The following is a 25,009-nucleotide window of genomic DNA, read 5'->3' on the forward strand; positions in this document are numbered from 1 at the left end:
CTGGGTAGGAAATGACCGAGGATTAAAAAAGAGGAACTGACCTTTTGAGAGAGAGAGCGAGAGAGAGAGGAAGCAGGGTCTTGAGGAAAGTTACTGAGATGACAGTATTGGCCACCCTGCAGTGCAGTACCTCAGGTGTGATGATGTAATCACAGAAACAACCAGGACTCTCTCCATCTCTCTCCATCTCTTCCTTCTTCTCTCTATCCTTTTCTTTCTCTCTATCTGTCTACCTTTTCCCACCTCTGTTGATCCTATGGTAAACAATTGTCAGGGCCATGGTGCTGCAAACAGGGAAGTTTTTTAAATAAGAAATTGTCATATAGTTGTTCCCAATAAGCTCTATTGTCTGTATGTGTCTGTATGTCTTCATTTGTGGTGTTATTCTATTGTGATTCAAACACATTCCCTCCATTATGGTTACCATCCAAGTCCCTTCATATTCTAGGATTGGCTGCACTGGTGGAACGACGCGTGCATGTGTGTGTGTGAACACATGAGTGTCTGTCTATACAGAATGAGTTTGTATGCGCATGCGCATGTATGCGCGAGCGTGTGTGTGTTGGCATTGGGGTTGGGGGGAGAGGAGAGGAGGGGAGTACATTTTCTTATCTGTGGGCCACAGGCGGCTTTGAGAGTGTTATCAGTAGACACCACATTGTACTAGCACATCCTCTTGTCCAGCGGGGAGCGGAAAAACTCTCCTTGCTACGTGGTTCTCTCTCTCTCTTTCTCTCTCTCTCTCTCTCTTTCTCTCTCTCTCTCTCTCTTTCTCTCTCTCTGTCTCTCTCTCTCTCTCTCTCTCTCTCTCTCTCTCTCTCTCTCTCTGTCTCTCTCTCTCTCTCTCTCTCTCTCTCTCTCTCTCTGTCTGTCTCTCTCTCTCTCTCTCTCTCTCTCTCTCTCTGTCTCTGTCTGTCTCTCTCTCTCTCTCTCTCTCTCTCTCTCTCTCTCTCTCTCTCTCTCTCTCTCTCTCTCTCTCTCTCTCTCTCTCGCTCTCTCTCTCTCACCTCTCTCTCGCCATCCAACTAGAGCGCTTTCTCTTCCTGGCATGGAGGGAGAGGAGGGAAGAAGGTAAAGAAAGAGAGAGTGAGAACGAGAGAATGACATAAGAACACGAGTACGACATGGTCAGCATCACCTTGTCAGCTTGTACGCCTTCGTTCAACAGAATCACCACAAAGGATTCAAAAGGACATTTTGTTATTCCTTGGCCAATTTTTAACTTAATCTCTTGGTGATTTTGGATGTTTGATATTACCTATTTTTTTAAAGCATTTTAATTATATCATACTGGAGTTCACAATTGATATAAGGAGGACGGAAAGCAAAGTAGATGTGCCATGTGCTACCCTACCTATTCTACTGTAGGGTCCTGTGGGTAAACAAGTCTACTGACAGAGCACGCTGGTTTTCATGCTGCGTAGGTGAGTAGGTCTACACTGGTCAATTGAAATATTACTGTATAGGGCAAATGCTATTGAGTTCAAAGCCATTTCTCAATTCAAAGTTAATATTGTTAATTTATTGTATGAAGTTATAGTTAGTTTTTATTTGTGCTAAATTATTTTATGGAGGAAAACCTGCTGTGGGTTATTGCCTGTTTTTTAATCAAATGAATAATATAGAAACCTAACCATTGCAGACAATAAAATATATGTTTGTGTATATACCACCGCTATAATAAACATAACATTTTGTGATCATCTAAATTATATACATAAAATATATATTTGCAGCCAAACAGATATAAGACCACCAAATTATGTTAATAATTCATTACTTGAAATTAACAACAAATGAGTGCATTGAGTTTACACAAAAATACAAAATGTCAAAGGAAACAATTAATAACAAAAACTAATCTGAAAAGTTATGAACATTAATTAAAATGGAATCAAGTTCAAATTGAATTGATGACATGCAGCTGAACACAGAAGGTGACATACTGTTCTTGACACAAATAAATAGCGAAGCAATTAAGCAACATTATATTTTGATTGCAAATAATAAAATCTTACAAAATAATATTACAAAAAGAAAGACTTCAACACATCTTTGGGAGTATATTTGTTCCATTGTATATTTTTAGATTAAACTTTTCTATGATCTAAATGTTTATATTCAAAGCTCACCTTGCCTGCTCTCTGTCGCTCTCTCAAAAATGTGTAGATTTATATGTCATTTTTTATCAATGATCTACACAGAATACTCTGGAATGTCAGTGAAAAAAAATAAGAAAAATTAAACACTAATATATCTTGATTAGATAAGTATTCACCCCCCTGAGTCAATACATGTTAGAAACACCTTTGGCAGTGATTACAGCTGTGAGTATTCTTGGGTAAGTCTCTAAGAGCTATGCACACCTGGATTGTGCAATATTCTGCCATTATTATTTTAAAAAATCTTCAAACTCTGTCAAGGTGTTGGGGATCACGGCTAGACAGCAATTTTCATGCAGATTTAAGTCAGAACTATAACTTCACCACTCAGGAACATTCACTGTCTTCCCAGTAAGCAACTCCAGTGTAGCTTTGGCCTTGTGTTTTAGGTTATTGTCCTGCTGAAAGGTGAATTTGTCTCCCAGTGTCTGTTGGAAAGCAGACTGAACCAGGTTTTTCTCTAGGGTTTTGCCTGTGCTTAGCTCTATTCCGTTTCTTTTTATCCTGAAAAACTCCCCAGTCTTTGCTGATGTTAAGCACACCCATGCCGTGATGCAGCCACCACCATCCTTGAAAATAAAGAGGCAGGTACTAAGTGATGTGTTGGATTTGCCCCAAACATAAGGCTTTGCATAAGGAGAAGAGTCTGTTGCAAAATCCATTCATGAATCATGAATCATCCGAGTCTTACAGAAGCAGAACGTATAAGACAACTGTGAACTTCCTTGAAATTACGAAAACACACACGCAGTATAATACCAAACAATGGTCAACCATGACAACCATGTTCAGCATTGCAGCCAGTCATCAGCTCATGAGAGGGCCGGGGATACTATATTTTGCTTTGATGCAGATTATATATGGAAGAATATATCATTTTAATTTCCTAATTAATTACGAAATCTAAATCTAGCTTTATTTTTTATTCACCACTTCCAGAAGAAGAATTATCACTGAATTATCACAGTGAATGACTGTAATGTTTGTTTATGTGTCAATTAATCCCATAAGGGATGGGTTGCCAACTGGTGATTTGACAAGAAAATAAAATTCATTCCAGTATTTGACCCACTAAATCATGTAAAACAAATGTGTCTTGTCTTTTTAGTTCTACAGGTTCTTTGAAAACCGTCCAATCTTTATGCACCTGGGACAATGTGGATTGTACGGACAGTTTGATTCATATCCGAAAAGACAGACAGACAGACTGGGGGACTAATCAACAGTGTCGGCCGATGGTGACTCATTCAAAGACAACGTACTTGGCTATTCCTCAGGATGTACTATGGAAAAAAGACGTCTAGACTACTACATTTAAAGCTAGACCAACCAGTCTGCTGTGGAGCTCCAGGAAGACCCAGAGACGCCTCAGTCACGCCACTAGTAAACACTGACACTTGATTATTGATGTGAGCATCATCTGCCCAGCCACTGTAGATTGGACACAGCCTCTTGAGTGGGGCCATGAATGCAAGATCACACTCCCACACTCTCTCTTTTTGTCCTTCTCTCTCTCACACACACACACAAACTCACACACACACTCGCTCTCTCTCTCAAACACACAAACGCACACACACACACTCGCTCTCTCTCTCACACACACAACAGCCCTCAGAATGAGAGGTGACAATAAGACTGGACTGAGCCAAACCCGAGGGCATCAGCCTTAGCTTCAACACCACCCCCCTTGTCCCCTGACCCCTGACCCCTAAAAACCCAGGACCCAGACAGGCCATCACAGACATCCCTGGACTGGCTAATAAGAGCAGTAGACAACCCTTCGTCCAGGAGGACCAGGGGACTAACCAGCATAATAAGGGAATATTAGCTGGAGTAGTAGCAGAGGCTCAGCCAGGGCTGAGAGGTCTGTGGAGGTCTATAGGAGTCGAGCAGCAGCAGCTAGTGGCCTAGACACCATACTGGGTGAGAGAGACAGAACAGCAGAAGGGGAGAGGGGTGCAGCGGCGGGGTGCCCTCCCACAGGTACCATGATGGAGAAACTGAACCCCCCTTCTGCCTCCCCCCCCTCTGACCCCCTATCGGAGTCTGAACGACTGAGCCCTCAGCAGGCCCCCTCACCGGCTTCACTGGACGCTAGCAGCCCACTGCCGATGAATGAACCAGGGAGTCCGGGAGACAGGTTTGTCCCACCTGGCCCCCCTGCCTCCCCTCCTCCACCTCCAGAGCCCCCTACCAAGTTGCTCGACCACCCTGCCGCCACCAACATCGAACCTGAGCCACCTGTCGCCATGGAAACAAACAACGCCAAGGGAGGAGGTCTCATTCATTCCTCTCCGACAGCCCCCTCCTCCTCTCCGCCTCCCCTTCTCCCTGCCCCAGTGTCTACATCCACTACCCCTGCCGTCCTCCCCCCATCCTCCTCCTCCTCTTCTTCCTCCTTTTCCTCCATTGCCCCCCTCCCTCCCCACATCCCTGTTATTAGTCTGGGACACAGTAAACCCCCCCACCCCCTCTCCCTCCCCAGTAACACCCCTCTTACCACCCTGCACCCCATCCCCACCCACCCCTACCACCATGACCCCCACCACCAAGGGGGCATTCGCCTCACCCAGCTCACCTCCCTGTCAGGAACCAGACCAGGGGCCCTAGCGACCCCCTCCCAGGGCCCCCTGCTGCCCCACCAGTACCTGCCATCACACCATTTCTTCAACAGGTGATAGGGAAATGTTTCATATTCATATTATACTGCATTATCCAGTGGAGGCTGCTGAGGGGAGGACGGCTCATAATAACGGCTGGAATGGAGTCAATGAAATGGTATCAAACACATCAAACACGTGGTTTCAATGTGTTTGATGCCATTCCATTGACTCCATTGCAGCCATTATTATGAGCCGTCCTCCCCTCAGCAGCCTCCACTTGCATTATCATATTTCATGTTGCGACTGGCTTTCTGATACTGTATGGCCAACTGTTTCACTATAACTGACAGTTTCACTACTACAACTGACAGTTTATATCATAGATTTCTCTTTCTGTTTTTCCTAACCCGTAATCCTAACCTCTTACTAAACTAGAACTACGGTACTTCCCCATAGAGCCCAATTTCCAACAATCACTATGATGAAATATCATTCTTCTTCATTTTCAGCAGGAACATTGTTCTATTTTAGCAGCATGTCTCTGCCAGTGTCAGCTGGTTACAAACCCTAATGAGACATAGCCTGCTGACAGCCTGCATACTCAATCAACATCCCAAACATAATTACCATACAGATAGCTTTGGTCGCATTCTCTCCCTCAGTCAATTTGAAACGTTTTTGCCATTTGAAAACCATTTAACAATTTGAAAACCATTTAAAATATGATTACTCCCCTGAATAGCATGGTTTGTACTTTTAAAGTTGTATTATTTTATTGCTTGGATAATTGTATTTGTTATCTTTCATTTCCAATGCACCCTCTCTCACATTCCTCCCTCTTTGGAAGTCACTTTAATAATATGTAATAATGTTTACATACTGTTTTACTCATTTCATATGTATATACTGTATTCTAGTCAAGTCCACCCTATTCAACTAATGCTGTACATATACTATTATTCAGATATACTATATATTCTATCCACATACTGTCCATATTGCCTATACATCCCATCACATCTATATATATATATATACAAATATTTATATTCCGGACTCCAACATTGCTTGTCCTAATATTTATATATTTCTTAATTCCAAGATTCATGTGTATTGTGTGTATTGTTAGATACTACTGCACTGTTGGAGCTAGGAACACAAGCATTTTGCTACACCCGCAATAACATCTGCTAAATATGTGTATGCCACCAATAAATTTGATTTGATTTGATTCTCTCCTTCTCTCTCTCAGTTCTCATCTTGGTCCCTCTGGTAACTATGGAATCTTTACCAGTAGAAGCATCAAGAGACGGCCCTCCTCACACTATGAGTTAGATCTCAATGATGGTAAATAGAAGCTATACTGGTGTGACTGTCCATGGACTACTGATCAAAACCAGCATATGATAAATTAATCAGATACAGTATATGTAGTGTATGTATGTACATATTCACCACAGGAGGCTACTGAGGGGAGGACGGCTCATAATAATGGTCGGAACAGAGCAAATGGAATTGCATCCTGGAAACCATGTATTTGATGTATGTGATACCACTCCACTGATTCTGCTCCAGTCATTACCACGAGCCCGTCCTCCCCAATTAAGATGCCACCAACCTCCTGTGATATACACTGAGTATACCAAACATTAGGAACACCTTCCTAATATTAAGTTGCGTGTATGTACATGTGCATACTGGTACGTATGTGTATTTAATGAACTGTGCCTGTGTATCCTCATCCAGTGGGCCCTCCTCAGAAGCTGGCGAGGCGTGTGTTCACCAACAGCCGGGAGCGCTGGCGCCAGCAGAACGTCAACGGGGCCTTCTCAGACCTCCGCAGGCTCATCCCCACCCACCCTCCGGACAAGAAGCTCTCCAAGAATGAGATCCTCCGCCTTGCCATGAAGTACATCGACTTCCTTGTCACCCTGCTCAACGACCAGTCCCAAGACAAAGCCAGGGGCTCGCCTGATGAGGAGACCCAGGATGAGAGGGCCGAAGCTGGGTTGAATAACAAGGATATGCACCCACTTTTCCAGGGTGACACTCCCTCTTCAACTATAGCCCACCACGACAGAGGAAACTCCACAGACTCATCGGTCATCGTCTTGGCAACTTCCCCGACCTCCAGTTGCTATAGCAACACAGACAGCGAGGAGAGCCTGGGGGGCGGGACTAAGAGCTCAATGGTGGTGCCGCGGGGCATTCCGGAAAAGGTCAAAGCTCAGATTCGGACTGTGGTGACACTCGTCAGCGACCAGCGGTGACATGACACGTGACGTCACAAAGTGGACAAAATGGAATATTTGGTGGTAAATCGTAACCGGCAAACTGACATAAAGGACAAAAATGTGCAGTATACTTACTACTCTACCAGACAAGCGATCTTTGACACTTTTGGAATTGATATAGTTCTTTCAATGACATGGTGTATCTGCAAGGTCAGTTCTGAGTTCTTGCAGTAGTTTGTGGTCGTTTTTGACCGCCCCTCTGTTTGGAATTTGTTTCCTGCAGTGTGGGACTGAGGCTTTCTGGGTAACGTAAGCTGTTTCATCAGAACTGAGGCTTCTATAGGGCTACCTGGGAAATGTAGGCTTGACTGTTTGTACATGCAGTCAGCACAGTGTCAGTTGCCCTAAAACATCTGAAGGAGCCATGTTGACCTCATGGCTTTGCTTCCTACAGTTTGAGACATCAAAAACATAAACGATGGTAACCTTCAGCCAGTAGCTTATGTGGCAGTTTTTGAAGTTTCCTATTTCCTTTCTTTAGTCTGATGGGAGGGGAACATGGTCCCACCCTCCCTCCCTTAGAGGAGAAATTGTGACACACTTGTCACAAATGACACCCTATTTCCCATTTAGTGCACTACTGGTCAAAAGTAGTGCACTATGTAGGGAATAGGGTGCCATTTGGGACACACACTGCTAGCTGACTGAAATAAAGAGTGTTTTAGTTCTCTCTTCCTTATTCAACATCCTCTTATTGCACTCCAGAAAACATGCAGCTCTTTTATCAGCACAATTTCTCAACCCATCGAATTGTTTTGCTGCTGTGTCCAGTTTGAGAAACAGACAGTGTAGTCGCTGCCAAGAGTATTGTTGTGTGAAGGGGTGAAGATGTGTTTTGGTGTAAAGACAATCAACGTAGCTTATTTTATGGCTGGTTCGTGATTCTATAAAAAGTGTGTTGTGAAAAAGTGCACATAAGAGCATTTTGTATTTTTATTGATCTAATATGAATGAATGAATGAATGAATATGAACCCTAACTTCATGTCCACATCCCAGCTCAACCCAAGCCATAACCCTAACCCTACTCACTGTGCACAGACAATTCAACATCTATTCCATGTTGGTTCCACGTCATTTCATTGAAATGACGTGGAAACAACATTGATTCAACCAGTGTGTGCACATCCCAGCTCAACCCTAAACGTAACCCTAGCCATAACCCTACCCCTAGCCCTAACTCTAATCCTATAATACCACTGAGAGAATGCCTTGTCTGCACTCAATCAGTCATCCAGTCCATTACATTTAGGAAATGGGCTTCGTTCAATACATGGTTTCAATCATTCTGTTTATGGTTGTTTGTTTGCGTTGGTTAGTTACATGACAGATTTATAACCATGAGAGAGAGAGAGAGAGAGAGCGAGAGCGAGAGAGAGAGAGAGAGAGAGAGAGAGAGAGAGAGAGAGAGAGAGAGAGAGAGAGAGAGAGAGAGAGAGAGAGAGAGAGAGAGAGAGAGAGAGAGAGAGAGAGAGAGAGAGAGAGAGAGAGAGAGAGAGAGAGAGAGAGAGAGAGAGAGAGAGAGAGAGAGAGAGAGAGAGAGAGAGAGAGAGAGAGAGAGAGAGAGAGAGAGAATTAAGAACAAAACAGTAATCAAAGTACCGGTTCTGAAAAAGAAAGGTGGAAAAACGTTCCCTGCTGATGTCCCCAAGCCGGACATAGCTGACCCATGACAGTACAGTGAGAATCCCGGATGTGGAAAAAAAACTGGTGGCGTTGCTTTGCTTTAACCTCCAGTCCACTATGGCCAACGTGTCCATTTTTTCCCTTCAGTGCAGCTGCAAATGGGGGTGGAGATGGAGGCAGGGGGTGGAGGGTAAGGGGTGGTTGTGGTAGTGGTGGGGGAGTGTAGATATGAAGATAAGTTAGTTGCAGGGTTGCAAGGAGCTCAAGTAGGTCTTGGTTTGAGCGGGTGAGATGAGCGAGGTTAAGGTTGGTTTTGGGGGATTGAGGGGGAAGGTTGGGGGTGTTGGAAGGGTGTTGTGTGTTGTGGAGAGACGGCACATGGCCTGCCCTGTGGTGGTTGGCGTTAGGGCTGGGCGGTAAACTGTGTATTGATGCATGGACTGGTTTGGATTTTTACTTACTTCACATATCGGTATTTCGATGTTTGGTTTGTTAAATATAATATAAATGTAAAAACTGAGTGATGAAACTCGAAAAATGATGGCAACCGTCCGTTCTTACCACCAGTAAGAGAGAGTTATAACAGTTGAGAATTTCGATGTTTGGTTTGTTAAATATAATATAAATGTAAAAACTGAGTGATGAAACTCGAAAAATGATGGCAACCGTCCGTTCTTACCACCAGTAAGAGAGAGTTATAACAGTTGAGAACAGCAAGAGCTTCTGGTGTGTTTCCTTGCCATGAATCTTGCCTGTGAGGTAATGCTGGTGCCAAAAGCACCCTAGAAATCAGCACAATGCCCCTTATGGCGAAAGTAAGAACTGCTATTGAATCCATTGAAAATACATGGTCTAACCACGTTTACATCCACAGTTTTTATGCGAGTAAAGCCATACCACATAAAATCATGACAGCTGTGATGGAAACAGGAAGTTTCGGTACAATCAGAAGAGAAAGCCACCTAAATGTATTTGTTGCCACCCTACCTACGGTCATGCACTACTCATGAAGCATATTTAGAACTTTTATTATTAAAAAACATAAAATACTGTCAAATACCAAAATAAGAAAAATATAGTGATATGATATTTTGGCAATATCGCCCAGCCCTAGTCGGTGTCCCCCCCTTCCCCCGGTTGGCTGCGTGTCTCTAGCTATCAGGTGGCCAGGAAATGGCTCTACAGTTAGTGCTGGCTCATCTACAGCCATGGAGTTTCCTGATGGGGATACTGTGGTGGCAACCAACCACTACATGCATAGAAGAGAGGAGCGAGGGAAGGGCAAAAAAAGAGGCGGAAATAAGAGAAAAACAGCCACAAGGGCCCTCGTTCCCTCTCTCTCTCTCAGACCCCCGACCACACCCGGTCGTTCTGACACAACAGGAAGGACTGGTTACATAACCCTATTGCCTCTGCCTCTAGCCTCCATCTCTGACATGCCAGCCTGGCCCTGGATCCCTCAACGCCCAACAGTGGTGAACTCCACAGCTCCAGGGCTGGTTCCTTCCGCGATGCCCAACATTGTGCGCTCTGCGGCTCCAGGGCTGGCTCCCTGTAGATGGGGGTGGTTGTAAGCATCTGCCTGCGGATCCAAAGGGCCAAAAGTTGCATGTTCGAATCCAGTGATATAAAGTTGCTTTTGATATTTTGTTTTAAGCCTATGCCAAACAATCCTTACATTAACCATTCGGAGTTAATGCCTAAACTTAACCTTAAACACTTCGAAATTTGACGTTTGAGATGAACGTCTAATTCTGGCGTGAGCGTGTAGGGTGAACTATGGAGGCCCCTGAGGATCATATCTGACACAGAGGAGGGGTGGTTGGTGTGGTAGGGGGTGGTGTCCTAGACCTGCTCTATCCAGTCCTACTGATACAAGAGGCCTGGAGGCTGATGCAAAGCAGTCTGGGACATAGAGATAATAGCCCCTTGCCTCTGCCTCCCCTCTAGGTTTTATGACCTATTGCAGGAGCGACTTTGGCAAACCCTGCCTTGTGGAACCATGAAGCCATGTTCCATCTGATTGAGGCAAATGATGACTTCAAACCCAACTGGGTGGTATTATCATGCAATGTGTTTTATTAGCATTAATAAAAACATGAACTATATGCACAATAGTAGTTTAACATTTAAAGAAACCATGTTGAATAAAATGTGTATAATAATGACGGAGCACATGTAAGTTATTGAACAAGTCATAATTGTAACAGCTGGAAAAGAAATAGAACAAATGTAGTCAATGAGAACCGGTATTTGCCGCAAAACAACTTAGACATCAGTATGTTGTACAATGTTACCAACATTATATTCACAGATATACAGTATACAATGTTAACAACATTATATTCACAGATATACAGTATTCAATGTTAACAATATTATATTTAAGCAATAATGCCCGGGGGGGTGTGGGATATGGCCAATATACCACGGCTAAGGGCTGTTCTTAAGCACGACGCAACACGGAGTGCCTGGAAACAGCCCTTAGTCGTGGTATATTGGCCATATATCACAAACCCCCGAGGTGTCTTATTGCTATTATAAACTGGTTACCAACATAATTAGAGAAGTTAAAAAGAAATGTTTTGTCATACCCATGGTATACTTTCTGATATACCACGGCTGTAAGCAAATCAGCATTCAGGGCTCGACCCACCCAGTTAATAATCACAAATATACAATGTCTGCACAGTCACAGGCAATCACCTGTGGATATATATCATAGGTAGAAACCTATCAAATAATCTCTCATAGGATGCTGTACATCCATATCGACTTGTGTGGATCTGACTCTCTCTCACTCGGTTTTCAACACTTTGTCAAAGATTTCTCCCTCTATTCTCCCTGTGGCGTCTGTCTCTTCTGCTGAGTTTTTCTTCTTGCTAAATCTCCTTCTCCCCACCTCAGTAAACACAGATCCAGCAGTGGCCCCTATAGCTCCCCCTATGGGCCCTCCAAAGAACACGCCCACCACCCCACCCAGCAGCGCACCCCCAGCCGTCAGCTTGGGGACCTTACTCGCCCCCGCACCCACCTTCTCCCACACCGAGCGAAGGAATGAGGAAGACGGGGCAGAGGAGGACCAGAGAGACGGAAGATTCTCCAGTTTAATGGAGCTCACACTCTTCGCCCCAGCTCCCATTTTATCCCAGACGGAACGCGAGAACGAAGCAGATGGGGTAATGGAGGAGAGAGAAGGAAGAGAGGAAAGAGAGGGAAGATTCTCAAACTTCATGGCATCCAATGTCTTCGCTCGTGCTCCTCCCACTTTATCCCAGACGGAACGCATGAACGAGGGAGACAAGAGAGAGGACGAGAGCAAGGGAAGACTCTCCAATTCCAGGGGGCTCACACTCTTCTCCGCCTCCTCTCTCGTTCTCTCCATCTCCTCCTCTTCCACCTCTTCCTCTGTCTCTCCCAAGGGCTGCATGGAGTAGGAATGAAGCGCTCGTCTCTCCACCTCTTCTCCTCTTCCTCTCCTCTCCCTTGCTATCTCCTTCTGTCTCTCTCTCACCCTATCCTCCGCCTCCTGGAAGAGGGGACAGGAGAAACACTCTCCTCCTCCCTCTCTCACAGTCTGCTCCACCTTCTCCAGTAACTCCCTCACACTCCTCCTCTTCCTCTCCTCCTCCTCTTCTCCTCCACTCCCTCTCTCCATCACATGATACCGATCCCCACATCGTTCAACCAACTCCAACAAATCTCTCCTCTGGCTCGAAATATACTTCTCCACTCCTTCCACTCCCCCCTTTCCCCTCTCCTTCAACCGATCGGAGTGAGTGAAGAGGACCAGGGTGTGTGTACGGACCGCCCCGGGGCCAAAGACTTTCTCCAGGGCCCCTAGAGCCTGTAGCTCTGCCTGGGCTGGTTGGTCCACGGGGACACAGAGGATGAAGGCGTGGGGGCCAGGGGCCGAGAGGGCCACACAGGAGGACAGCTGGGAACGGACCACGTCTGGAGGGTGCTCGGAGCGGAACCAGTCTGGAGTGTCCACCACTGCCACCTGCAGGGAGGATAAAGAAGAAGATGATTTGTCGAGGTCTGAAATGACTGGCATGTAGCTCGTCATTTGAGGTCCCTACTACATTGATTCTACTGATGCAAAAGGTCAACTTGACCCAACCATTTAGTGTCAAAGTGTTTACAGTCATTAACACTATAACATTATTTGAAACAAGACTTGATGGGATTCAGTTTGAAACAAGTCAAACTGCAGATCTCAATAGAATTCAACAGACCTCAATAGACCTCATATTATTCAATGATTAAGAAAATAGAAACCCAATAAAGCTGTAATAATGATTAATCAATCACTAACCCGTCTCCCGGCAACGAGGGCTCTCCTCTTCTGACAGTCCTGAGTGACGGCTGTGGTAATGTCTGGTCGAGACACAAACTCCTCCCGACCGAGTATGATATTACCTGCTGCACTCTTCCCTGACCCTGACCTACCCAGCAGAACCACACGCAACTCTGACTGGGAGGAGGAGGAGGAGGTGTAGGAGGAGGAGGAGGGGGAGGGTAAAGGAGAGGATGGAAGGGGGAAGGAGGGTGGCTCTGGAGTTCTAGACACCAGTGAAGAGGCGGAAGGTGAGATACGTAAAGTGGAGGTTAAAGTGGAGGATGAAGGAGGGGAGGTGGAGGGAGAAGCCTCAGGAGTTCTAGAAACAGGGGAGGAAGATTTGGAAGAGGAGGAAGGAGAGGAGGTTGTCGTCTCTCCGAAGCTGTTGATTCTGTGGTAGACTGACAAGGACAGACATTATGCTTGGATCATTCTCACATTTAGATGAAAAGGGAAAAAGTTAAAGAACACCACAACTGATATTGTTGTGTTACACTAAGAAATATGTGACTTACGGGTATTGACAACTTTCTGGGTTGGTTTTGCTTTGACTTCGGACATCCGTGAGAGTGTAGCGCCCTCTAGAGACAAAAAAAGACAATTACAACAGCGGAACATACAGTCTAGTGTAACAACCGTGCATTACCACACATATGCCCTTTCAATGTCATAGTAGTTTGTTTGAGCATGGTTTGAGTAATGGACATATATAGTAAAAATACTGCAGTCCATACCGAAGCGTGACTAGTGGACAGTTTCCACACAAAATGGGTCTTTACCTTCAGTCAGATGGAAACTGGGGATCCTCGTGAACAGTGCTGGACCACCATTCTGGGGCTCTGTTGGATGCTGCTGTGGCTCTGGTGTTGGTGTTGAACGAAGACAGTTAACCAAGGGTTTCACAGTCACTCTCTCTTCCATCTCTTCCCTTCTCTTCTCCGTCTCTTCCCTTCTTCTCCTCTCAATCTCTTCCTCTCTTCTCCTCTCTATAGCAGAGTTAAGCGTATCCTCTCTTTTCTGGCTTCCCCAATATCTGCGTGTCTCTGTGTTTCTGACGTGTCTTGATTCCAGCACAGTCTCTCTCTCCTCCCCCTTCACTTTGTACCTCTCCCTCAGTTCCCTCTCTCTCTCCCTCGCTTGTTCTTCCACCTTCTCCCTCAGTTCCCTCTCTCTCTCCCTCGCTTGTTCTTCAACCTTCTCCTTCCGTTCCCTCTCTCTCTCCCTCGCTTGTTCTTCCACCTTCTCCCTCAGTTCCCTCTCTCTCTCCCTCGCTTGTTCTTCCACCTTCTCCCTCAGTTCCCTCTCCCTCGCTTGTTTTTTCACCTTCTCCCTCAGTTCCCTCTCTCTCTCCCTCGCTTGTTCTTCCACCTTCTCCTTCCGTTCCCTCTCTCTCTCCCTCGCTTGTTCTTCCACCTTCTCCCTCAGTTCCCTCTCTCTCTCCCTCGCTTGTTCTTCCACCTTCTCCTTCCGTTCCCTCTCTCTCTCCCTCGCTTGTTCTTCCACCTTCTCCCTCAGTTCCCTCTCTCTCTCCCTCGCTTGTTCTTCCACCTTCTCCCTCAGTTCCCTCTCCCTCGCTTGTTCTTCCACCTTCTCCCTCAGTTCCCTCTCTCTCTCCCTCGCTTGTTCTTCCACCTTTTCCTTCAGTTCCCTCTCTCTCCCCCTCGCTTGTTTTTCCACCTTCTCCCTCAGTTCCCTCTCTCTCTCCCTCGCTTGTTCTTCCACCTTCTCCTTCAGTTCCCTCTCTCCCTCCCTCGCTCGTTCTTCTATCTCTCTCTGCAGGGTGTTTTGTCGTATGTAGCATCCTCTGTTCTTTTGTACCATGTTCTCCACCTGCAATAAAGCACAGTACCTCAAATATCAAATACCAACAGGGTGGTTATACGTATTTGCAACATTCCGTTGATATAGTAATAAAGTATTTGAACGTGATGTGTCAATAAAGTAATGTGTCAATAAAGTGGGTGGGTCCTACAAATTGACAGTAGAAGAGGCGACTTCTCCTCCTTCAATGTAAAGCACATTGAGCACATACATCAATTGGATCCATTGTCATTATTACAAGATGTGATGGTTGTCATGGTTACCTTGTCCAACAGCTCTCTGACCTGCTCCCTGTCCTGCGGTCGGCGGTTGTTGATGACGTGGTATTGGCCCCCACACCTGTCAATCACCTCCCTGAGCCCAGGGTCCTCCCCCTCCAGGTACTGTCCCGCCCCCCGGCCCATCAGGTAGTCTCCACAGGTGAATAGCACCAGGGTGTGTTTCAACACCCCCTCCCCAAACACCTCCTCCAGCTCAGCCGGCACCCTGCGCTCCACCTGGGACAATTAGAATGATGGAAATAGATGTTATTTGTAAGGACAATGTGCATCATTACATTTTACATTTACATTTTAGTCATTTAGCAGACGCTCTTATCCAGAGCGACTTACAGTTTAGTGAGTGCATACATTTTCATACATTTAAATCAACAAAAGGAAATAACACAGAACATAGAGACAGTTCAAGACTCACATCACCATAGTAAAACTACATGACAAACACCAGAGACACAATAACAAAGAAAACAGAACCTCTCTGAACAACCTCTGAGCGATTAGACAACTATTAGACCCACCTCAGTGAACTGGCCGACAGGAACCAGCAGCAGGAAGACGTGTGGCCCTGGGGCCGCCAGCTCCAGTGCCCTCTCTGTCTCCTTCCTCACCCCAGCCTCGATGTGACCCCCGCTCCAGTACCAGCGAGGGGCCTCCACCACAGTTAACCTCCGGCCCTCAGAGGCCCCACGCCTCAGCTGGCAAAGCCTGGCGGAAGAACCAGAGGTGGCGGGAGAGGCAGAGGAGGGCTGGCCCAGGAGGGTGTCTCCTGACAGGGTCTTGCCACAGCCGATGGTCCCTAGGAGGACCAGGCGGAGCTCTGGCTCTGGAATTCCGGCATGGCTGCCGGGAAGGACCTCACTCATAGCTGAAAGAGAGAGATTGGTTACAGATGCTGAAGAGGTATTACTTACAGTACGCCTGATGGTGAAGTTGATGTTCATTTGCATGAATAAATGACTTTGTTCTCCATACCACTAGTTATCAGCATGTGAATAACATGTAAGGGTGTGTCTCTGTGTGTCACCGCTGGCTTCTCTCACACATACCCACAGTCTGTCAAACTACCATGATTAACACACCTGAAAGTTAAACTGGAAATGTGGGCTGGGTTGCCTCCTGTCTTAACATCTAATCTAGGTCAGTCATCCTATGACAATTATAACTAAAGATAATCAAGATGAGATATTAAAAATGAATGATTTTGTATTCATGCTTACTACCAGTGAATACCTTGGAAGTTGTGTGTCTGGTGTGTGTGTGTATCCATCTTTCCATTGTAATGTGTCTATCAGAAATGCAAAGATTAAAGTTACAGGTGAGGTATTTCAGTGTTCACTGATCTACCTATCTGGTGTCAATCTTTTCCTCCTTCCAATTTCTCTTTCCTTGTGTGTGTGTGCATCATGTGCATGGGTGACCAATTGCCAGCCACACCCCTGCCAGGCCTGTCCAACTACATTCTGTTTAGAACAATGTGTGGAATACTCAAACACACACACAACGTACCCTGCATGCTCACAGTAACAGAACATAAAAAAACAGTACAGCATTTAGGGCTACTTCAGTTAGATAGCGTATCTTGTCAACGGTTAACACTCCTATTCTCCTTCCAGTGAAACTCAAACAGACCTGATCCTGTGTATTATGTGCAGTTTAAACAACCATGTTGTTTGCTGCCTACACATGGCAGTGTGGCATTGCATCAGGTGTTGGTCAAATGAAGACCTCCGTGAGGTGTAGGAGAAACAGCACTGTAGCAACAGCTTCACTTTTACAGCCATCTTGATTTAGATTAGATCATGTTAAATATGAAGAAATTCAACACCTTTAAATACATTATATTCAATTTCAATTTTAGTCATTTAGCAGACGCTCTTATCCAGAGCGACTTACAGGACCAATTAGGGTTAAGTGCCTTGCTTAAGGGCACATCGACAGATTTTTCACCTAGTCGGCTCGGGGATTAGAACCAGCGACCTTTCGGTTACTGGCACAACGCTCTTAACCACTAAGCTACCTGCCGCCCAGATTCTATGATATGTTTAGTTTTAAGTATCCTCCTGACTGACATACACAGTACACACATCTACCAACTAAATCTACAGAGGTATCACCCTTACCCAGATATGAGGAGTTTGTTGGAATGGGTTGCTGGGTTCTGTCCGTATCCCAGTACTTCCCTCCTTTCCTTCTCTCAGATGAACCCAATCTCTCTGAACCGACTTGTCTCTCGTACCTCCCTTCTCTCCTATATAACCCTTCTCACCTCTATCAGTCTGTTATGGCAACATCTATCCTTCCTCATCTCCCTCCATCTAAATATAGCCATTTGGATTAAGGAGTGTCAGTCTCAGGGAGTCACCTGTCTACCTAGTACCCGCTCCCTTTCTCTGTCACACGCACGCTGAAACACACCAACATTCTACCAGGCATTCCGTGGAGAGGTGGAGGTGTACACCACGCCCAATGAGAGGGGTACATGGGTGGCGATGGCCTACGACGGAGAGAGTGGGTAACAACCTGTGTGTGGTGGTACTTTATGAGTTAGATTAGTTTTACATGTATGGTTAAATATCTGGGGCGTGTTCAGCAGGACCCAACATTTTGGAATGTTCCGAGAAATAGGCTATGTAGAACAAACATGCCTCTGACATGTAGAACAAGGAATCACATCGGCTCTATTCATGGCATTTCTATTCTATCTGCAACATTTAACAACTTTTGGCAAATGAACGTGGCCCTGGACAATTACAGCCAAGTAGCAAGATACCCACATTCTGTGTCTTACAGTTATGGACCCAAACCAGAAGAAGCACTCTAGCGCTTCTGGTATATGCAGTCAGTCCAAAAATATGTGGCTGGTGTGAAAAAAACCGACACTGACAGTCTTATGTGCTGAGTCAGAGCTCAAAAAGAAGAAATGATTCTCTAAATATACAAAGTATTTCATCTGGAACAACAATTCAAGAACAGTTGATTATTAGAAGCTCTTGCCATGCCAAGTTAGAAAAATTTCAAACAAGTGCATGAACAAAACAAGTTTTAATTGAACAAATAAACTAAACTAAATAAATAGTTTATCTTTCAAATTCAATATGAACCCAGATAATTTGGATACAGGTAAATTAGAGCGCTCATTGCAGATTGGGCCGTTCGCTTAAGCCCCTCTTTTAGAACACATGGCTTCTTCTTCCCCCATCCTTTCTATTGGCCCCAAACAGACAGGAAGGAACATCCGTTCAAATTATGACAACTTCCTGCTTGCCCTGGTTAAGGCTCTTCTCCTCATCAGACAGACTTCACAAACCAGGCATCACATAGGCAATGTTGTCCAGTGTCTTAGCCTAGAAGAAACATAGGAATAGTAGAAGAAGTTGGTGGTGAGGGTCCTTCAGTTACCATAGAATCATTTGACAGCTACTGAATGCCAGGGTCTAGTGTGTGTGTGTGTGTGTGTAACAGCCTCACCAGTGTGTGTGAGTGTGAAGGGCAGCTGCGTAGCTCGGGGACCAGAGAGGTGAGACAGGCCAGGGGAGCCAGGGCACACAGTAGAGAGTCCAGTAAAACAGACAGACTACCTGACACTGCCATCATCTCCTAGAGAGAAAGGGGGGAGGAGAGAGAAAGGGGGGAGGAGAGAGAAAGGGGGGAGGAGAGAGAAAGAGACACAGAAATAAAGGCAGCATCAGGGCGAAAGTGAGCGAGAGAGAAAGAGAGAGTGTTAGAAACAGAGAGACAGATTCATCAAACTATCAGCAATTTCAATCAAACAATGCTTGAATTACATGTCCGTATTCAGTAGCCTTTCAGTGTGTGAGGACAACGAAGCCAATAGTGTTCAACCAGCCCACCTTAGTTCCCTGAAGCCGGTGGCCAATGTGAGACAGGGATTCCCCCAGCAGCTGTAGGTGGGCCGCTGCGTTCACTGGGTCTACCTCAGGCCCTGTCAACATGGGTGAGTCTGTGGTAGCAGGGGTCACGAGACTGCAGCTAGCTGTAGAGGACTCTGCCCTTATCTCGTTCTGCTGGTCATCCATGTACATCCAGAATGATGGCATGGTAGACTCCTCCCTAGTCTGGGAGAGGAGCAGGACAAATAATAGAGGGATGAGTAAGAAGCAGAAAAGATGATCAGTGGTAGTAAATTGACCAAGCACTGCCCTCTGCTGTCCATTTTACACAATAACACCTAGAAGTTGCACTTTTAGACACAGACCTAGGATCAGTACACCCTCCTATATCCTTAACGTTAAGCACTAGTGGGGAAATGCTAGACTGAACTTAGGTCAGTGTCTAGAGGGCAACTTGGTATTCCATTTACTATCTACAGAGAGAGGTCTTAGTCCCTGCGTGAATCTCAATTGTATTTTTGTTGATTCCTTGTATCCTCTCTCCTCGCCTCCTTCTCAACACGCATTGGAGGAGAACATCTGCGGCTGCAAGAAATCAAGGACATAAAATGGAGACTCACCCCACCTATTCACTCACTTCATCAATTCTCGCCCCCTCTGTCATCCATTCGTCTGGTGATTCACAGGTCTGGTGGTCATGATGGGAGACACCATCCAACTCTGGTCCTGCACTGCCATTGGTCCATCTGTGAGGGTGGGTGTGGTCACCTGTAGAGAGTACAGGAAAGGATGCAGCACCTATGAGATTGAGCTGAAATTACAGGGAGAAATGTGCTTCCCAAATGGAACCCTATTCCCTACATAGTGCACTAGTTTTGATCATGGGCTCTGCTCAAAAGTAGTGCAATATTTTTTCACCTTTTATTTAACCAGGTAAGCCAGTTGAGAACAAGTTCTCATTTACAACTGCGTCCTGGCCAAGATAAAGCAAAGCAGTGCGATAAAAACAACAGAGTTTCATATGGGGTAAAACAAAACATAAAGTCAAAAATACCACAGAAAATATATATACAGTGTGTGCAAATGTAGCAAGTTATGGAGGTAAGGAAATAAATAGGCCATAGTGCAAAATAATTACAATTAGTATTAACACTGGAATGATAGATGTGCAAGAGATGATGTGCAAATAGAGATACTGGGGTGCAAATGAGCAAAATAAATAACAATATGGGGATGAGGTAGTTGGATGGGCTAATTACAGATGGGCTGTGTACAGGTGCAGTGATCTGTAAGCTGCTCTGACAACTGATGCTTAAAGTTAGTGAGGGAGATAAGAGTCTCCAGCTTCAGAGATTTTTGCAGTTCTTTGCAGTTCGTTCCAGTCATTGGCAGCAGAGAACTGGAAGGAATGGCGGCCAAAGAAGGTGTTGGCTTTGGTGATGACCAGTGAGATATACCTGCTGGAGTGCATACTACAGGTGGGTGTTGCTATGGTGACCAATGAGCTAAGATAAGGCGGAGATTTGCCTAGCAGTGATTTATAGATGGCCTGGAGCCAGTGGGTTTGGCGACGAATATGTAGTGAGGACCAGCCAACAAGAGCGTACAGGTCACAGTGGTGGGTAGTATATGGGGCTTTGGTGACAAAACGGATGGCACTGTGATAGACTACATCCAATTTGCTGAGTAGAGTGTTGGAGGCTATTTTGTAAATGACATCGCCGAAGTCAAGGATCGGTAGGATAGTCAGTTTTACGAGGGCATGTTTGGCAGCATGAGTGAAGGAGGCTTTGTTGCGAAATAGGAAGCAGATTCTAGATTTAACTTTGGATTGGAGATGCTTAATGTGAGTCTGGAAGGAGAGTTTACAGTCTAACCAGACACCTAGGAATTTGTAGTTGTCCACATACTCTAGGTCAGACCCGTCGAGAGTAGTGATTCTAGTCGGGTGGGCGGGTGACAGCAGCGTTCGATTGAAGAGCATGCATTTAGTTTTACTAGTGTTTAAGAGCAGTTGGAGGCTACGGATGGAGTGTTGTATGGCATTGAAGCTCGTTTGGAGGTTTGTTAAGTGTCCAATGAAGGGCCAGATGTATACAAAATTGTGTCGTCTGCGTAGAGGTGGATTTGAGATTCACCAGCAGCAAGAGTGACATCATTGATATACACAGAGAAAAGAGTCGGCCCAAGAATTGAACCCTGTGGCACCCCCATAGAGACTGCCATAGGTCCAGACAACATGGGCAAGTTGCAGCGGAGGGTGCAGAGCTGGTGGCCAGGGTAGTGGTAGCCAGGTGGAAAGCATGGCCAGCCGTAGCAAAATGCTTGTTGAAATTCTTCATTATTGTAGATATATCAGTGGTGATAGTGTTTCCTAGCCTCAGTGCAGTGGGCAGCTGGGAGGAGGTGCTCTTATTCTCCATGGACTTTACAGTGTCCCAAAACTTTTTGGAGTTAGTGCTACAGGATGCACATTTCTGTTTGAAAAAGCTAGCCTTTGCTTTCCTAACTGCTTGTGTATATTGGTTCCTAACTTCCCTGAAAAGTTGCATATCGCGGGGGCTATTCGATGCTAATGCAGTACGCCACAGGATGTTTTTGTGCTGGTCAAGGGCAGTCAAGTCTGAGGAGAACCAGTGGCTATATCTGTTCTTAGTTCTGCATTTTTTGAATGGGGCATGCTTATTTAAGATTGAGAGGAAAGCACTTTTAAAGAACAACCAGGCATCCTCTACTGACGGAATGAGATCGATATCCATCCAGGATACCTGGGCCAGGTCAATTAGGAAGGCCTGCTCGCTAAAGTGTTTTAGGGAGCGTTTGACAGTGATGAGGGGTGGTCGTTTGACCGCGGACCTGTTACCGACGCAGGCAATAAGGCAGTGATCGCTGAGATCCTGGTTGAAGACAGCGGAGGTGTATTTAGAGGGTAAGTTAGTCAGGATGATATCTATGAGGGTGCCCATGTTTACGGATTTAGGGTTGTACCTGGTAGGTTCCTTGATAATTTGTGTGAGATTGAGGGCATCTAGTTTGGATTGTAGGATGGCCGGGGTGTTAAGCATATCCCAGTTTAGGTCACCAAGCAGTACTAATGTACTATGTAGGGAATAAGGTGCCATTGCTCCAAATTCCAAGGTTCCACATTTCATAGTCACTCTCACTATGTAGCGGTGTTCCGAACCTGAATGTCTCCTCTTCTTCTTATATGACTTCTTGTATTTGCATTCTTTGACGACAAGTTGTTCTTCATCCTCCACTAGGTCATCATCATCATCCTCTCTCAGGAAATCTTTGTAGGATCTTTTCTTCTCTCTCTGACTGCGGCCGGTCACAAGGCCCACCTCTCCCTCCATATTCTACACCTGGGAAAAAGAGGCAGTAATATAGACATTAAAATCTATGCACATTACATGATAGGTCTATTTCATAGGCTACACATAATACAATGTATAGGCTAAAATATACCGAATAGCCTTGCCCTGACACAACAATAGGCTACTATTGCAAAGAACCTGCTTGGACTCACTGGCAAGAATATGCATTTGAATCTCCTAAAAACGTGCATTCTACCACTTCTAAACAAACATTAGTCTGCCTACCTGCCCCGCACAAATGTAAACGCACTACGGAGGCGGCTATGTTGCTCAACAGCTCGCGGTATTGTCGGGTATGAAATAGCTATTTGTGCTTTTCAACAATGAATTGGGAGCAGATCAAGAGAGCTCAATTTTGGCGTTCCGATGTGTCGTTCTCTAAAGAAAGAGAAAGACCTGATGGACCATCTCCAGACTTGTCGCCATCTTTGAAGAGTTCAAAGTTTGCTGCGCTAACAAGCGCTGCAAAACGTACACAGTGTGTGGAGGCGCGTGGTTTACGTAAAATGAGCCATTGGCCTATACTTTTCATAAGGTAACAAAACCAGTATTATTTGTGAAAGTATTATTTGCAAAACATTGCAATGTATGTTACAATTTTGCCGTGTGATAATAATCATAGGTTTTTACTTACAGACTATCAGGCTAGCCTACTCTACTCAATTTATGGGTGATAAATCGTTGCTCCATAATTTCCTGAACTTGAAGTGACCTTTGCTGGCTGGACGATTTAAAAACCATTGGAATGCGAGTCCCTGCTGGTACAAATTCCGCGGACTCATGTTTAGGAAATGGTTGACTCGTTCTCACCCCATTTACCACCCCCCTTCGCTCACGTCCACATAGTCGCTGAATCACGGTAAGGGTTTCAAGCAATATTCTTATCGCGGACTGTGCTTCGGCATGAAAATCACGTCCTAAACATTTATGACCAATCATTTTGTTGCTACAATTTGGCGTACCAGTTATACGCAATCTATATATTTGGCTGCATTGTTGCAGACTTGCAGATTGCAACAAAGTTACAGTTATGGATTATTCTACATTAAATCAATTAATCTTTAAACCAAATCTTATTGCATCAAAATCGAATAGTTATACCCCTATAATGCATAACCATATTAACAATATCACTCATATATGAATCATCTACTGATATTAGACCTAAGAGACTGAATTAAATAGTAATAGTTGTTTACTTCTCAGTGTGATACATCATTGCCAAATTGCCACTGCCATTGATTGAGTGCTTTGTTGTGACAGAGAGAGGGAGGTTGAACTTGGCAGTCAGAGATAAGTCAAACAGCATTGCATCACACTGTGTGTACAGAGACAGCGGAGAGTATTTAGGTTACACTGTTAACAATTAAACCAACAGTTGTCTATTAATCTTTCTTTACCCATTTTAATTGAATGTTTCATTTTATTTTATTTCATTTTATTTAACCTTTATTTAACCAGGTAAGCCAGTTGAGAACAAGTTCTCATTTACAACTGCGACCTGGCCAAGATAAAGCAAAGCAGTGCGATAAAAACAACACAGAGTTACATATGGGGTAAACAAAACATAAAGTCAAAAATACAACAGAAAATATATATACAGTGTGTGCGAATGTAGTAAATTATGGAGGTAAGGCAATAAATAGGCCATAGTGCAAAATAGTTAAAATTTCGTATTAACACTGGAATGATAGATGTGCAAAAGATGATGTGCAAATAGAGATACTGGGGTGCAAATCAGCAAAATAAATAACAATATGGGGATGAGGTAGTTGGATGGGCTAATTACAGATGGGCTGTGTACAGGTGCAGTGATCGGTAAGCTGCTCTGACAACTGACGCCTAAAGTTAGTGAGGGAGATAAGAGTCTCCAGCTTCAGAGATTTTTAAAGTTCGTTCCAGTCATTGGCAGCAGAGAACTGGAAGGAATGGCGGCCAAAGGAGGTGTTGGCTTTGGGGATGACCAGAGAGATATACCTGCTGGTACAGTACATCCACAGAGACTAAAGTTAGTCTAGTGGAAGGAGGGTGAGTAGTTCAACAAAAGAGTACACAACAAATACAGTACATGGTGCTATCTAGAACCTTAAAGGGTTCTTCAGCTGTCCCCATAGAGAACTCTTTGGATAACATTTTACATTTTAGTCATTTAGCAGACGCTCTTATCCAGAGCGACTTACAGTTAGTGAGTGCATACATTTTTTCATACTGGCCCCCCGTGGGAATCGAACCCACAACCCCTGGCATTGCAAGCGCCATGCTCTACCAACTGAGCTACACGGGACCTTTTTTGGTTGCAGGTAGAACCATTTTGGTTCCAAGTAGGCTAGAACCCTTTTGGGTTCCATGTAGATCCCTTTCCACAGAGGATTCTACATGGAACCCAAAGGTGTTCTACCTACAGTGGGGAGAAAAAAGTATTTAGTCAGCCACCAATTGTGCAAGTTCTCCCACTTAAAAAGATGAGAGAGGCCTGTAATTTTCATCATAGGTACACGTCAACTATGACAGACAAAATGAGAAAAAAAAATCCAGAAAATCACATTGTAGGATTTTTTATGAATTTATTTGCAAATTATGGTGGAAAATAAGTATTTGGTCAATAACAAAAGTTTCTCAATACTTTGTTATATACCCTTTGTTGGCAATGACA

At 44.8% G+C, this 25,009-nt stretch overlaps 3 protein-coding genes across 8 annotated transcripts; 1 reads left to right on the forward strand and 2 right to left on the reverse strand.

The window, feature by feature from the left end:
* Positions 1 to 798: 798 nt before the first annotated feature.
* Positions 799 to 7,985, forward strand: lyl1 (LYL1 basic helix-loop-helix family member). The gene is made up of 4 exons (XM_084199353.1): positions 799 to 1,424; positions 3,271 to 4,839; positions 6,021 to 6,115; positions 6,515 to 7,985. Exons 2-4 carry the CDS (start codon positions 4,154 to 4,156, stop codon positions 7,036 to 7,038), a joined length of 1,305 nt encoding a protein of 434 aa, XP_084055479.1. The 5' UTR covers positions 799 to 1,424; positions 3,271 to 4,153; the 3' UTR covers positions 7,039 to 7,985.
* Positions 7,986 to 10,748: 2,763 nt separating this feature from the next.
* LOC311125291 (uncharacterized protein) lies at positions 10,749 to 17,445 on the reverse strand. Of its 3 annotated transcripts, none has more exons than XM_084199340.1 (7): positions 17,249 to 17,445; positions 15,647 to 15,993; positions 15,114 to 15,347; positions 13,809 to 14,859; positions 13,545 to 13,610; positions 13,006 to 13,430; positions 10,749 to 12,690 (listed from the first exon to the last, which is right to left on the reverse strand). In XM_084199340.1, the coding sequence occupies exons 2-7, from the start codon at positions 15,989 to 15,991 to the stop codon at positions 11,485 to 11,487; spliced, it is 3,327 nt and encodes a 1,108-aa protein (XP_084055466.1). In that variant the 5' UTR covers positions 15,992 to 15,993; positions 17,249 to 17,445; the 3' UTR covers positions 10,749 to 11,484. The 3 variants fall into 3 exon arrangements, with proteins under 3 accessions (XP_084055466.1, XP_084055465.1, XP_084055464.1); XM_084199339.1 differs by lacking the exon at positions 17,249 to 17,445 and having other exon boundaries at positions 13,809 to 14,313; positions 14,353 to 14,859; positions 15,647 to 16,141; XM_084199338.1 differs by lacking the exon at positions 17,249 to 17,445 and having other exon boundaries at positions 15,647 to 16,141.
* A 706-nt stretch (positions 17,446 to 18,151) lies between these two features.
* hmgxb4b (HMG box domain containing 4b) lies at positions 18,152 to 23,579 on the reverse strand. 4 transcript variants are annotated; one of them, XM_084199342.1, is made up of 6 exons: positions 22,991 to 23,138; positions 22,164 to 22,344; positions 19,617 to 19,747; positions 18,980 to 19,204; positions 18,597 to 18,725; positions 18,152 to 18,472 (listed from the first exon to the last, which is right to left on the reverse strand). In XM_084199342.1, the coding sequence occupies exons 2-6, from the start codon at positions 22,333 to 22,335 to the stop codon at positions 18,428 to 18,430; spliced, it is 702 nt and encodes a 233-aa protein (XP_084055468.1). In that variant the 5' UTR covers positions 22,336 to 22,344; positions 22,991 to 23,138; the 3' UTR covers positions 18,152 to 18,427. The 4 variants fall into 4 exon arrangements, with proteins under 4 accessions (XP_084055468.1, XP_084055467.1, XP_084055470.1 ...); XM_084199341.1 differs by lacking the exon at positions 22,991 to 23,138 and adding an exon at positions 22,582 to 22,807; XM_084199344.1 differs by lacking the exon at positions 22,991 to 23,138 and adding an exon at positions 23,556 to 23,579 and having other exon boundaries at positions 18,338 to 18,472.
* Between the last annotated feature and the right edge of the window lie 1,430 nt (positions 23,580 to 25,009).

This window comes from Coregonus lavaretus, assembly GCF_964263955.1.
Source record: "Coregonus lavaretus genome assembly, contig: HAP1_SCAFFOLD_255, whole genome shotgun sequence".
In the NCBI taxonomy this organism is placed as follows: domain Eukaryota; kingdom Metazoa; phylum Chordata; class Actinopteri; order Salmoniformes; family Salmonidae; genus Coregonus; species Coregonus lavaretus.